The sequence below is a fragment of the Quercus robur genome, chromosome 2 (genome assembly GCF_932294415.1).
Source record: "Quercus robur chromosome 2, dhQueRobu3.1, whole genome shotgun sequence".
NCBI lineage: Eukaryota > Viridiplantae > Streptophyta > Magnoliopsida > Fagales > Fagaceae > Quercus > Quercus robur.
Genome location: NC_065535.1, coordinates 76,214,874 through 76,228,780, shown reverse-complemented (window position 1 = coordinate 76,228,780; position 13,907 = coordinate 76,214,874). Strand labels below are relative to the sequence as shown.

At 33.4% G+C, this 13,907-nt stretch overlaps 1 protein-coding gene and 1 long non-coding RNA gene across 3 annotated transcripts; both read left to right on the top strand.

Moving 5' to 3' along the window:
• Nucleotides 1–850: 850 nt before the first annotated feature.
• Nucleotides 851–1,874, top strand: LOC126707265 (uncharacterized). The gene is made up of 2 exons (XR_007648877.1): nt 851–1,211; nt 1,397–1,874. It is a non-coding gene; the product is annotated as an uncharacterized LOC126707265 (long non-coding RNA).
• Nucleotides 1,875–8,811: 6,937 nt separating this feature from the next.
• Nucleotides 8,812–11,531, top strand: LOC126707250 (uncharacterized). 2 transcript variants are annotated; one of them, XM_050406848.1, is made up of 3 exons: nt 8,812–9,221; nt 9,488–9,554; nt 11,291–11,531. In XM_050406848.1, the coding sequence occupies exons 1-3, from the start codon at nt 8,958–8,960 to the stop codon at nt 11,446–11,448; spliced, it is 489 nt and encodes a 162-aa protein (XP_050262805.1). In that variant the 5' UTR covers nt 8,812–8,957; the 3' UTR covers nt 11,449–11,531. The 2 variants fall into 2 exon arrangements, with proteins under 2 accessions (XP_050262805.1, XP_050262798.1); XM_050406841.1 differs by having other exon boundaries at nt 9,482–9,554.
• Nucleotides 11,532–13,907: the final 2,376 nt, after the last annotated feature.

Genomic DNA, 13,907 nt, shown 5'->3' with positions numbered 1-13,907 from the left:
AGTTGTCATGGAATGACGACATGTTCGAAACATGCATGAAAATCTATGACGTACGTACATTCCTAGAAATTATATATGTGACACTTCATCAATAAGTTAGAAAAAAAAATAAAATATATATGTATTTCTTTGTAATCCTACCAAGCTAAGCTCTATTTTTCACCAGGAATTAATACTTCATTATCACACCCCCCCTCCAAAAAAAAAAAAAAAAAACAGAGAGAGAAAAGAAAGATGTGTGCGGTTTGCACCAAATGAACTTGAAAGAATTAAATATTTTATCTTTAAAAAAAAAAAACTAAATATTTTTTTTAAAAAAATAGAAATTTTAGGTAGAGAGATATATCAGGATGACTTTAAAAGCCGGCAAGAGGAATTGACCATGCTTATGACCGTTCCTAATTACTCAGCAGTCACCAATGGAGAAAAGAGGTTTCTGCTCAGTCTCTTCCTAATCAACTACTTTCCAATGCCAACTTACTCCGCAAGCGAACTTAATTACCTGCAAGTTTCGTATTTGAACTTTGAAGTAGAAATATTTTGACTTTGAACATTGACCATGGGTTTCAATGTTCCCACTCAATTCATTGACGGCGAAAGCCCCTCCGAAATGTGAGCAACTTCATTTTATTGCATTAGTAATTGCATTAGTAATATTCCATGAAGATAGAGGGAAAGAGTCCGCGGCTTAATTTTGGTCTGTAGATTTCGTGGGGTTTAAGGTAGGAGAGTCATGGAAAAGAGAAAGCTAAAATGTAAGCAACTTCATTGCACTGTCTGAGTAATTTCGTTGTATTATTACATGAAGGGACAAAAAGGGATCCCAGATTTTGGTCTATAAAATGAAGTTTATGAGGCATAATGTGAGGCATGGAAAAGAGGAAGCAAAGGAAGGAAAAGGAGTTGAGGGATTTATGTCGCAGGAGAGATGGCCCAAGCTGGGTTATATATGCAATGCAAAGGATCGGCTAGCTAGGGTCATCTCTTCCTCGACACAAATCTCTTCAACTTCTAATTAGAAGGTGCATGTATCAAAATTCACAAAGATGATGATTCAAGTGAGCTGGAAAATAGAAATGAGGTTATAGTGGAGCTCCTGTCGCAGGAGAGGTGGCACCTAGTGCATGAAAAACAGCAATAGGCACCATCTCTCCTGGACCGGATGCCCCACTCCGACCTCTATACCATGCACATTGCGTTGCTTGGAATAGGTAAATGTTTTGTTAATGGCTACTCTCTCTCTCTCTCTCACGCACACTGTTGACACACGCACGCACAATTCTTATATCTTAAGGTTGAGGCTTAAATAATAGGGAAAAAACTCTTACGCATTTTTTTAACTGAATCGTGAACACGCGCGTGTGTATAGTAACCATTTTTTCTACATAATGTGTAGGTTATGCACGAGTATATATTGCCATGTACTAAGGGTGGTAACTATGGATGGCATGCTTATGAGGGCCATGCATTTCTTTTCAAAACCCCCCAACTTCTCTTGGGGTACGTCTATGACCTCCACGACCCAATATTCCCTACATTAATGGTGCTGGTAAGATCTCCATTAATCACAAGAAGCTACTTTCACCAGAATCCCTATATCGATTCAGGCATGTAGAGCTAGAGACCTCAAGTCAGTGTATCAACGCTCAAGAAGAACGAAGAAATACAATCGTTTTTGGAGATGTTAATTTCAAAAACAAAACTGTGCCGTTGCAATTTAACCAAACTATGTCGTATAAAATGTTTGTTAGTTGGATTTCCCTCTTATTGTCTGTTAGCAACTCTGTTAGTATATAATGTAAAACAGAGGCTAACAATCTGATTCTTGATTTGTAAAATTCAAATTTTCAATAATAGAAATTCAGTTTAGATTCTCTCTAGAATTCTTAGATATTTTCACATGGTATCATAACCTATTGTGCATATTGGTTACCTTAAACTTCCAACCAAGCTCCCAAAAAAGTGTTGGATTTACTTTCTTTTTGTTGTCATGTTTTGACAACTTAACTCATCGTTTCACAGAAGTGTTTGTTGGCCTGTAATCTTACATCTCAAATTTCTTATAAATCTTTTTAGCATATCATTCTTAGAAAATAATATCCTATCCCTCATTTGCTTCACCTTGATGCCAATATATATATATATATATATATCATTTTAAGCTCACATGCTTCCTAAATTCTTCAAACAAATTTGGATTCTTGATTGTAAAAGTTAAATCATCCACCAAAAAAAAAAAAATTTCAAAATATCTCCATTTTGATTCACCTTACTATAAAGTGTGTTCATGTGGTCATATGGTGAATCACTTCTCCTAAAAGTAGTTGTCAATCCTATTGACTCAAAGTCATCAGCACTTGCTACCAATTTGAAGCCATATATATATATAGTTTCTTTTAGCATACGAGCTTTGTCTCATGCCTTTTCACAACATAGCCTATGGCCTACTCAAAATGGTAGGTTTAACAACCATCTAAAATATTCTCCATTTATTATGAGTTGAATGAAATTAGCAATTGTATGGTTTCTGAACTAGCAACTGGGGGAAATAACTCATCATAGTCAATACATGACCACTAGTTATAGACTTTGACTACCAATTTTTTTTTTGGTCCATCTCTCCTTTTGTATTCTTCTTCATCTTATAAACACAGTTTATGCCAATCGATTCTAACAATCTTACTCACAACACTACGTACCCTTCTTGTATCGTGCATTTTGAACCATCATTGAGACAATTACCACAAAAGTTTTTTTTTTAAAATCTTTGCCGAGGAATTTTTATATATATATAAAAAGACCAAATTAATTTTTCCTTTTCTTAAATGAGAATAGCGTGAACTGCAAAATTATAAAAATGCGATATATAATGTAAAACATATTATTATAGTATGTGTATTCAGCAATATATATATATATATATATTATTAGTATGTGTAAAAAAACATCAGAGAGTTAATCAAATTACTATTTTATGTTAAAAAATTAATACAGCCAATAAATTGTCATGGTCCATGGAAAGACTCCATGTACGAAGCATATAGTAAGTCTATTAAGTTCTTAGAAATGATTTGACATTTCGTCAATAAGTTTGAAAATATATGCAATATTTTCTAGAAGACCGACCAGGCGGAGCTATATTTTCTTGGCATGATTCTTAAAATATATATATAAATTGAAGCGGGCATAACAAGGAAATATTGACCATGCTTTATATATGACCGTTCCTAAACTCAGCAAGTCACCAATGAAATTAGAAGAGAAGGTACTTATTACGGCCAAACTGAAAGCATCGAAGTTCTCTACAGTCTCTTCCAAATCAACAAGTCTCCAACGCTAACCTACTCCGCAAAGCAAACTTAATTACCAGTAAGTTTCGTAGAAATATTCTAACTATGAACATTGACCATGCTTATTAGTTATGACCGTTCCTACTCAACTCATTGACAGTAAAAGTCCCTCCAAAATATGAGCAACTTCATTGCATTGTATTAGTAATTTCATTGTAAATATTCCATGAAGATAGAGAAAAAGAGTACGCCCACCTTAATTTTAGTGTCTATAAATTACGTTGGTTTTACAAGATATGAGTCATGGAAAAGAGAAACTAAGGAAGAAAGGAAAAGGGGATTAGGGATTCTTGTCGCATAGAGATGGCACTCGCTGGGTTTATATATGCAATGCATAGCCACAGCTAGTGCCATCCTCTTTGTGACGCGAATCCCTTAAACTTCTGATAAGTACTGAGTATGTGTATCACAAAGATGATGATTCAAGTGAATTGGGTAAGAGAAATGAGGTAACAGAGGAGCTCCTGTCACAGTAGAAGTGGCACCTAGAGCTTGAAATATAGCAATAGGCACCCATCTCTCCTCGACCTGATGCCCCAATTTAATCTCTTTATACCATGCAATGTTAGAATATGGTAAAATAATTAATTTACAATTTCTTAATACTTAAAGTTTTGTAACAATTCGTAACTCTCTCATATACATGCTTTGATATCTTAAGATTGAAGTTTATGTTACACATTGTTAAAAGATATTGTTGTCATTCAAAATTTTACTATAATTAATGTAACGCGCGTCAGATAAATTTTAGAGAAATAGTTTTATATCTGCATTATATTTGTCTCACTCGTACATACAAAATAAGACAATTTTTTTTTTCTTTTATGATTTAACACTATTGAAATTAGTTGCTCAATATAATTTTTATGCCAATATATTTATTGGTACTTCTACAACGACTTTTTTTTTTTTTTTTTTTTTTTGCAACGTTTTACAAACGCCACCTAAACCCAGATTTTTTATTGTGACTAGAATTTTTTAGGTGAAGATTCAATTATAAATAGTATCTATCCAAAGGCAAAGAAACTTGAATAAAATTCTCCACTAAATTTTATTAAGTTATATTTAAAATTAAAAAAAGAAAAGAAATTTCACATTATCTTCTTGAGCTTTCTTCTGATTGCACGTCTACCTTTATTAATTCAAGATTTGGACTAATAAAAATATTTTTTTAAATTAAATTTTAATTAATCTTTTGAACAACCAATTAAAAGTAATTAAGATGCTCCTATGCATGTATGCCTATGATAAGACCGTTTCTTGACTAGTAAAAGTTTCTCATTTTATTTAACTTTTGGTCAAGAGTCAAAACACTGATTTGAACTAAGAAAAATGCCATTTTTTCCTCATTCAATAATGATCTCAGGCGTAGTGAATTTTGATGCTAGATCAATTATGAAATTTTCTATCCATATGAAATTATCAATTTGCCTTTGAGTACAGGAAAAAAAAGTGACATTTTATAATTGCGAATGAGGACTGGTGCAAAAAAGCTCAAGAGATCGACTATGGTATTCAAAACTTTCCCATCCAGTGCAGCATTGAAGCAAGAGTACACTATCTACCCACTAGGGTACATATTATTTATTGGTGAGGATAACCTGAAGATATCTTTATTCTAGGCAACACTGGGGTACATATTGTCTTACTCGTTGCAACTATATGTTTGTTTCAATTCAACTTTGTGAGGTGTACTTGAGCAATCCTTTAATATATAGAGTTGTTGCTTTGAGTTCTTCTTTGCTGCTTTGCTTTGTTTGACTTGGCCACCTCTTTTCTTTTCTATATTAAAAGAGAAACTTTCATTGTAAAGCCCAAACATGGTTGCACTTGACCAACTTCTTTTTTTAATAAAAAAATTACCCTTTTTTTAAATTTAAATCAAAGGGATTGATACAAAAAAGTCAAAAGTTCAATAGGGAAAAAAAAATGAACATGCACTATAAGAAAAACGAGCTATTGTGGCAGGTGCAAAAACTACCGCTATATATCGCATATTGTAGCGCTTTTTCAGACTGCTGCTGTACATGAAATATATTGTGGCGTTCCATTGGACCGCTGCAATAGATCTAGCCTTTTGTGGCGTACTACAGCAGCGATATATAAAACCGCCGCAATAGATATAGCCTTTTGTGGCATATTATAGCGGTAGTATATAAAACTGCTACAATATATGTGTTTTAGCGGCGTTTGATTTAGTTATAGCGGCGGTATTATCAGACCACCACAATATGTCTTTTTGCAGCTTTTTTTTTTTTTTTTAGTTATAGCGGTAGTTTAAGTGATCGCCACAATAGACCTTTGTTGAGGGGAAAATTTTGATATTCCCAAGTATGATGTGGGGAAGCCAAGCCAAAACTCAACGATAGGATCTTGAGATAAAGCCCAAAGGCTTTCGGTGTAGTGATAATCTATCCAAGTAAGAAATAAAGGCTGTGCCCTGACAAAAAACAACAAAAAAGCCCAATAAAACACTTCACAATAGTTAATTAGTAGATTAGTGGTCCTGTTACAATAATACAAGAAAAATAAATTCTCCAGCAGTAAGATGAAAAATTCTCCAGCAGTAAGGTAAAACTCTCCAGCAATAGGGTAAAATTGTACTTAGAGTCCAATAGTCAATTATTGAACAGGTTCAAGAAAGTATTAACTTCTGAGAGTACTTGAGTGTCCTGGTCAATTAGGTCTATGGTACTTTCAGCCATCATTACATCAATATGAGGAAAGAATTTCATAGTTACAAATACATTATATCCTTCAATAGTAAAGCAAAAAGTTAAAAACTAGCGGTTCCATGGTGAGAAGAAAATGGTTATTTGGCATGGTGTGAAGGGAGAGAAAGAAACTCTAGCTTAGTGCAAAAAATGTAGACCAAGATTCTCATGAAGCATGTAGGTGGTACATGAGTAGGGTAGTGAGAGGAATGTTTTGAGTGAGTGGGTGTGTAGGCTTATTGTGGGGTTGTGAAGGTGAGGCTTGGCCGAACTTTGATGAAGGAAAAAAGCTTATTTGTGGTTGATTAGAGGGGCATTTATGAGCTTAGAATATGCAGAAAAGGAAAGGGAATGTCTTTGTTTGAGTGTATGTGAGTTGGGAAGGGTGATTAGTGAGTTGGGGAGAGTTTAGGCAAGTTGAGATTATGGCAAAATAACAAAATTTTCAAGGGGTTGGTGTGTGTCTTATGGGCTGGTATGTTTAGGCTTTTATAGGGGAGTTTAAGGGAGCATTAATTAGCAAAAGTCCAAAACGTAAGATTGATTTAGGGGCAGAATAGCTGATATAATTATCCTAGGATTTGGCCTAAAATGGGAGATTTGCTTTTGGGGCTGTTTTGCTTCTTTAGGCAATGTCACACATGGGGAAAACTCAACATAATCTTGCATTAAATGCCAAGATTTCTGAGGCTGGCTAAACCAATAGGATTAAGGCTGGTATTAGAGAAGATCTTGGGTGCTGCATCTGAGATTGAAACCATAAAAATGGAATTTAACACCCCAAGTTAGGTGTCAAGCTCTAAGTCCACTTCAGAGGTTCTGCTAAAAATCTTTTTATGCCCTCCAAACCATATGTTCCCAAATTTTCCCATTTTGGATTCATGGGCTTGGTACATGAATTAGTCCTTGGACATTGGATAAAATACTTTGCCATGAGTTGGATCATGGGCTTTTTTCAAATACTGTTAAGTATAGGAATTTTGGGCTTCTTTAAAAGAATGAAATTTCATTTTGCCCAATTAAATAAATAATTTGGGGACGAGTCCAAATTATAGGCTTTACGAAAAATATCGGGTCTTGTGAGCTTTATATTCGTAGCCCGATTTTGTGGTGGTAAGCAAAAATAGTTGTGGGCTAGCATAAAAATACTAGTGAGGCCCAATAACTTATCAGTGATTGATGTTTCATTTTTCAATGAATAAATAAAGGGTATTTAAATAATATTAGGTGTGAAAAAAGTACCTTAACAACCTTTTAATTTCCCAAAAGTCCAATTTTCTCACCTAAATCTATCAATTTAGCCCCCAACCTTTTCATTTCTCATCCGTTTGTCTCCTTCTAAAAACACACACACACACACACACACACACACACACTCTCTCTCTCTCTCTCTCTCTCTCTCAAATTAAAATCTCACGTCGTTGATCTCAAAACCCAACCTTTTCATTTCTCATTCGATTTTTTTTTTTTTTTTAAATTTAATTGGCTGCAATTTTTTTCCCCTAAATGGTTATCTATTTCAATTTTTTTTTTAAACCCATGCCTAACTTCCCTAAGTTGGTTATTTTGTTTTTTTTCTTTTTCACTCTTTTTTTTTTTCCCTATACTTACCACTTCGTGTTTTTTACATGGTTTTAAAAACCTGTATGGTCAAAGAACTAAAAAAGAGAGTGATTACTGGCTTTGTGGTTCGACCAGAGTCTGACTGATGGTTGAACCGATAACGTCATAAATATTTAATTAATAATTTTAAAATTATAAAAATATTTAATAAAATATATAATAAGATTATTACTTATAATATTATGTTAAAAAATATATATATAACATATTTTCAAAAAAATTACGTGAGTTTTTACATCTTACATGTAGAAAACACTAATAACCAAATGTAAATAAACAATAACCAAAAATTATTTTCAAAACATAACATTTAGGGACACCCTTCTTTTAGGTTTATTTTTTTCCGTCAAAATGGTCTATATATTATACATTCATTTTAAAGAAAAATTAAGTGAATTTTAAGATTGTTTACTTAATTAATTATTAAAACCACTATTTTTTTATGTCATAATTATCTTAATGGAATAAAAGGGGGGGAAACCATGGCTTTAAAAATCAATATGGTCAAAGAGCCGATAAAGGGACTAGTTATTGGTTTTATGGTCCAACAGGGATCAAACTGATGGTCAAACTGATGATGTCATAAATAAGTTAATTTAAAATATTTAAATAAATTTTATGTGAATTTTTATTTTTCATAAATTATATTAAGAAAATATTTTTTTAAAATGAAAGATTTTCTTTATTCTTCATTTTTTTTCCTAATTAATAATTGTTGAAAAAGTATAATTTGCTATTTAAGTTCCACATACATATTATATAAATAATAGTTTGATATTTAACTTTCAACTTTTAACTATTTATGAAAAAAAAAAAAAAAAACACCAAAAACCAAAAACCAAAGTTCTAAATGTCAAAATGACTAAACAAGTCATTCATTACCTTTCTTACTTTCATAGCAAACTTTCATAGCAGTTGTCACACTCACTGACTCACACACGTTTACTCTTGTTTTCTTTTTTGTTTTTTCTTCTTTTTTTTATTTCCCTTAAATCTATAACCACACATTACCACCTACCCACAAGGCCACAAATCAGATTCAAACTCCTTTTTAAATCAGATTCCATTTCCCACATAAAAATTTTCATTTCCCATTTAACCTTTCATTTCCCACTACACAAAACTTTCATTTTCCCACTACACAAATATTTCATTTCCCACCACACAAAACTCTCTCTCATTTTCTCTGTATCTCACACAGCCTCTCACATTCACACACACACACACACAGCCCTGCGAGCCTCGACAAGTAAAGCCCAGCCTAGCGTTGATGAGCCAAACCAAGCACAACTTAGCACCGCCGATCCCAGCCCAACCCAATGCTGATGCCAAGCAAAACCCAACTCGTCAACTCCTCTCCTCCTCGATCTCTCCACCATCAACCTGTACCCATCGGCCCTCTCTCCCTCACCACAAGATCCTCTCTCCCCTCACCAACTCCTGCCATAGCCACAATTGCCGCCCTCTGCCACCCCCATACCTATTCCTTTTTCCTCATCATACCCATACCCATACCCATTTTGATTTTTGCTTGGTAAATTATTTATTTGATTTTTTGTTTTGATTATTGTGAAACTTGGGTTTGGATTTGGATATTTAACATTTAGGTTATTTAATTTTCAGTTTTGATTTTTGTGAAATATGGGTTTGGATTTTTTTTTGTAACATGTAAATTCTTTATTTAATTTTATTTATTTATGATTTTTGTGAAATTAGGTTTTGGATTTCGTGAAGTGAATGGTTGTTGCACTTATTTTCTGTTATTGGTTTTTAAGATTTTTTTTTGGTGGAAAGAATCAGGGGCAGAAGGATGCTATAGAGAAGGGTCTAGTTAGCGTGGAAGATGTTGAAATGGCAACATCTCAAGGTACTTCCTAGAACCCTTTTTTTTTTTTTTTTTTTTTTTCCTTTGTAGAAAGTGTGTGTGTGTGTGTGTGTGTGTGTGTGTGTGTGTGTGTGTGTGTATTTATTTATGAATAGAGTACATCTTTTGAGTAGTAGTTGTTCAAGCTTGATGCCTCATTCGGTTTAGGACATATGTTTTTGGCCTTGGTATATTAAATAACTATATTTATGTTGTGTTTTGGTTTTTTATTAATAAATCGTTCTGTTAATTCTCTGCCGTTTTGGGTATACACGAAAGAGTTATTGGGGTTTGTATGATGAACTTATGCATCATTTTGGGGTTTAAGTAGGAGTCTTTGGATACTGAATATATTTGAGTGGCTTTACAGAGTTCAATGGATTTGAGACAATGCTTTTTCCTTACTTGTGGTTTATTCTTTTATCCCTTTTCTCTATCCTTTTTCCTCCCTTTGATTGCTACGAACAAAAGTGTGAATCAGTTGAATGTAAAGAGAAACTATTAGATTGGGTGTTATGAGATCTGGATCAGACTAGCTATGCTCCTGGTTGGATTTAACATAATTTATGAATTCCCTCTCTTTGGACAAATAATGCACCTTAGGAAGTACTTGATAAATGTTTGTGAGCCATGTAGACTGCTGCTAAAATTCCTATATTATGCCAATGAGCTCTAGTTCAAATGGCAATCAATCACAAAGACACAATGCTTCCTAAGATATTCTATAATAAGGAATCTCCTTGAAGCCGCCATTCAAATGAAAAGTGCCACTCTAGGTAGGACCTTAGGTATGTTTATGTCTTGCTAAACAAGTCGTGGGATCTATTGTTTACCAATGTATTCTCTCACATAAACATTATGCACATAAAAGTCAAGGGCAGCCGATTAGTAATTTAAACCATCATTTGAGGTTGTAGAAATTCATGCTAGTGTAATGGTCTTGTGTTTTTTTTTTTTTATATTAAATGGTAATTGTAAGTTATACAATGAAGGTGATCCTTGACATCCTAAATCCCTCCCCTCCAATTACTGAAGGAGATCGCCTATTGTGTGCCTCTCATATGCATATGAACTAGAAGGAAGATGTGGGGTGTCTGTTTGAAAGTCGAGAAATACCTTTTTGATAAAATAAAAATAAAAATAAAAATAAATCTAGCAAAGATTGTCAATTCCTATCTTGTATATGATTTCTGTTCTACTATAACTTGCTGGAAATAGTTTAGTTGTCTCTGCAAGTTCTAAACACAATATCTATAGATGACAATTAATCTATGTTAGAGGATATTACATCCCTAAAAAATAACAAAATTGACATTAGATGTATTTGTAGAGAGAGAGAGAGAGAGAGGTAGTATGTATCCCTCTTTTCGGCTTTAGTTACTGCTTAGGCAGTCACCAAGGTCCTCCAAAATATCCATGTATATTACAGTAAATTACTGAGTAGCCCATGTTCCATTCACAGTTGTCAAGCAAGGACCACACAAAATATCCATGTATATTGCAGTCGTCTTGCCTACATTGGCTAATTTTCTGTTAGATGGCGTGTATAGTATCAACAGTAATCAAACAAATTGACTTAAAAATTGGAATCACAGAACTATAAAACTACAATGTAGAGGTTTAAAACATAAGAGACATGTCTTCATTTAACTTGTTCCCATTTTTTTTCCTTGGTAATATTTTCTTGTCATTCTATTCCATTTACATGCACTTATTGAGTAATCATAATTTGTATGTAGGATGTTCCTCTGGTCCAACGATCCCCAATTCTCCAAAAATCATCAACCGCATCCCATCAACCAAGCAGCTTATAAGTTTTATCTTGGTGTTTGAGGATTTTTTTTTGTGTACAAAGAACTATGGAAGAACAACCACATTTTTTGCAAATGTTGAATGATATTTTAAAACACTTTGGAACTTTGATTATAGTATTAGTTTAATTTGAGCGGTTGTTTTATTCAAAGAACCACATCTTTTTTGTTAATCTTATGATGATTGTTATAGAGAATGTTATATTTGATAATATATTTCTATGTTAATATTACGTTAGTTTGGAGACATTTGTGGTGTTGTTAATTAGTTACATTTGTGGTATTATGTTAGTAGAGGTAAAACTATTGTAGGCTCTTTGTAACAGGTCTGTGAACAATTTATCAGCAAATAGTGGTTTTAAAACCCATTGGGGAAAAAAAAAATCCTTATAGCGGCGGTCAAAAAGCACCGCTAAAGGTGCACATGTTATGATTTAAATGAAGTCCTATAGCGGCGCTTATTGCTCGCCACTAAAGGTTCACACATATAGTGGTGTTTTTCCCTACCGCTAAAAGTGCAATTAGTCCGTTTTAATTGATTTCCTATAGTAGCGCCGTGTGCCTACCACTAAAAGTGGACACCAATAGCGGTGTACATAACCCGCCAAAGTCAATTGACATGAATTCTAGCCTCATATGGTGGCAGTTTTCTGCCCGCCACAATAAACCAAAACCGCCATTAAAAGGTGCATATATAGTGGCGTTTTTTATTACCTCCGCAATAGAGCTACAGTGGCACTGCAACAGTGACGAGAGGAAGTGCCACAATAGCCCCTTTTTCTTGTAGTGATGCCTGGTAAGCATATCCCCTCAAGAAATCAACTAATAGTTAGTTGTTAAGTTCTTTGGCCAAATAAAATAAATATGCACAGGCCTTAAATAAATTCATACATATATGTATGGGCCTATACATATTGATATTCCAATTTGATATATGATTCGAATATTACATGCATGTACATGTATCATATGCGTTGCATGATAATTTTCTTATATGTACACATAAGAAGTACATCTTTTTGCTCCGATTTAATACGTACTATACCTAACAACCTTATCCACAACAACAATCCCTCTTATATGGTGCACATTGAACCATTATAATTGTGACAGCTAAATCCAAAAAAAAAATCAAATTATAACTTTGTCTGCCTTTTCGAAATAGTAGATATTGGTTAGTGAGGGAGGGGGAGATTAGGTTCAAAACTTCAAAACACAAAATCTACGGCATCATAAAAGGTGTTATTACCATTAAATATTGCTTGAACCTCACTTTACCTACTCTTAAATAATAAAATGAATGAAATATTATCTAATTATTCAAATAAAAAATCCAATTTTGATGATATATAAAAGAATATAGAGTTAGTCAAATTATTATTTTATATTAAAAATTAGGATTCCATGCAATGCTTGTACCATTAATATTACTACATATTTTACTACATAAAACCTTACAAAATGGCATATCATCAATCATATAAATATAAATTTAACATTCATTTATTATGTAATTTTTGTATCATGCATCAATTAATTTTTTTTTTTTTTTTTTTATCATCAACCATGTAATAATATTTATCAAATCTAACTAAATATTCATTTAAGAATTATTTATAACGTCTTCATTCGAATTGGGCTACCTTCACTACAAAAAAAATGTCCTATAGCCACGTTTTTAAAACGCAGCTATAGCTCTTGAAAACATGGCTATAGGTCAATTCGGCCTATAGCCGCATTTTTTTAAGTCGCGTTTTCAGCTATGGCCTAAAACCCTAACTATAGGTCTGAGGGGTCTATAGCCGCGTTTTCACAAATGCGACTATAGGCCAGGACCAATGTCCGTGTTTTATAAACGCGGCTATAGGGGACAACTACAGCCACATCTTAAAAACGCGGCTATAACCCTTTTTTTTAAAAAAAAAAAAAAAAAATTGGCTATAGCCGTGTTTTTAAAACGCAACTATAGTTTTTTTTTTCCTTGCCTGATGGCAAATGCATTGGATATATAAGTATTTATGTATGTAATACAGCTTTTTTGAACTATAACAAAAGGAAGATTCCAAGTAAAACATAACCAAATGATGAGGGTTAAGTGCAAATATATTTTACTAATCCAATGACATAAATGAACAGAGCAATCATGACACTGTGAGAGTGCTTTTTTCTTCAGCACACTGGCTTAAGGATCCTGGGCCAAATAGTTGTAATTTGGTGGACTGGGCTTGGTTCACAGCAGTTAAGGGGCTATTTAAGAACCAAGTGACGCACAGGGCATGTTTCCTACAATACACATAAACTAGCAAAACGAGAATATTTGTATTGAATCAACAATGAAAACAGCAAAAGAGTGCAAAGTAATCAGGAAATACACAAATCAATTGTTAGGGATCCTCAAATTAATAAGAAATACTTCATTAGTTTTTCTTAATTATGGTTACAATGCGCTCACTAAGACGTGATACGAGGTTTAAATAAGCTCAAAAAATTACAAACTTAGATGGCTATCCAAGCCTCTAGACTTGCAAAGTTTGAATCCTTTTGA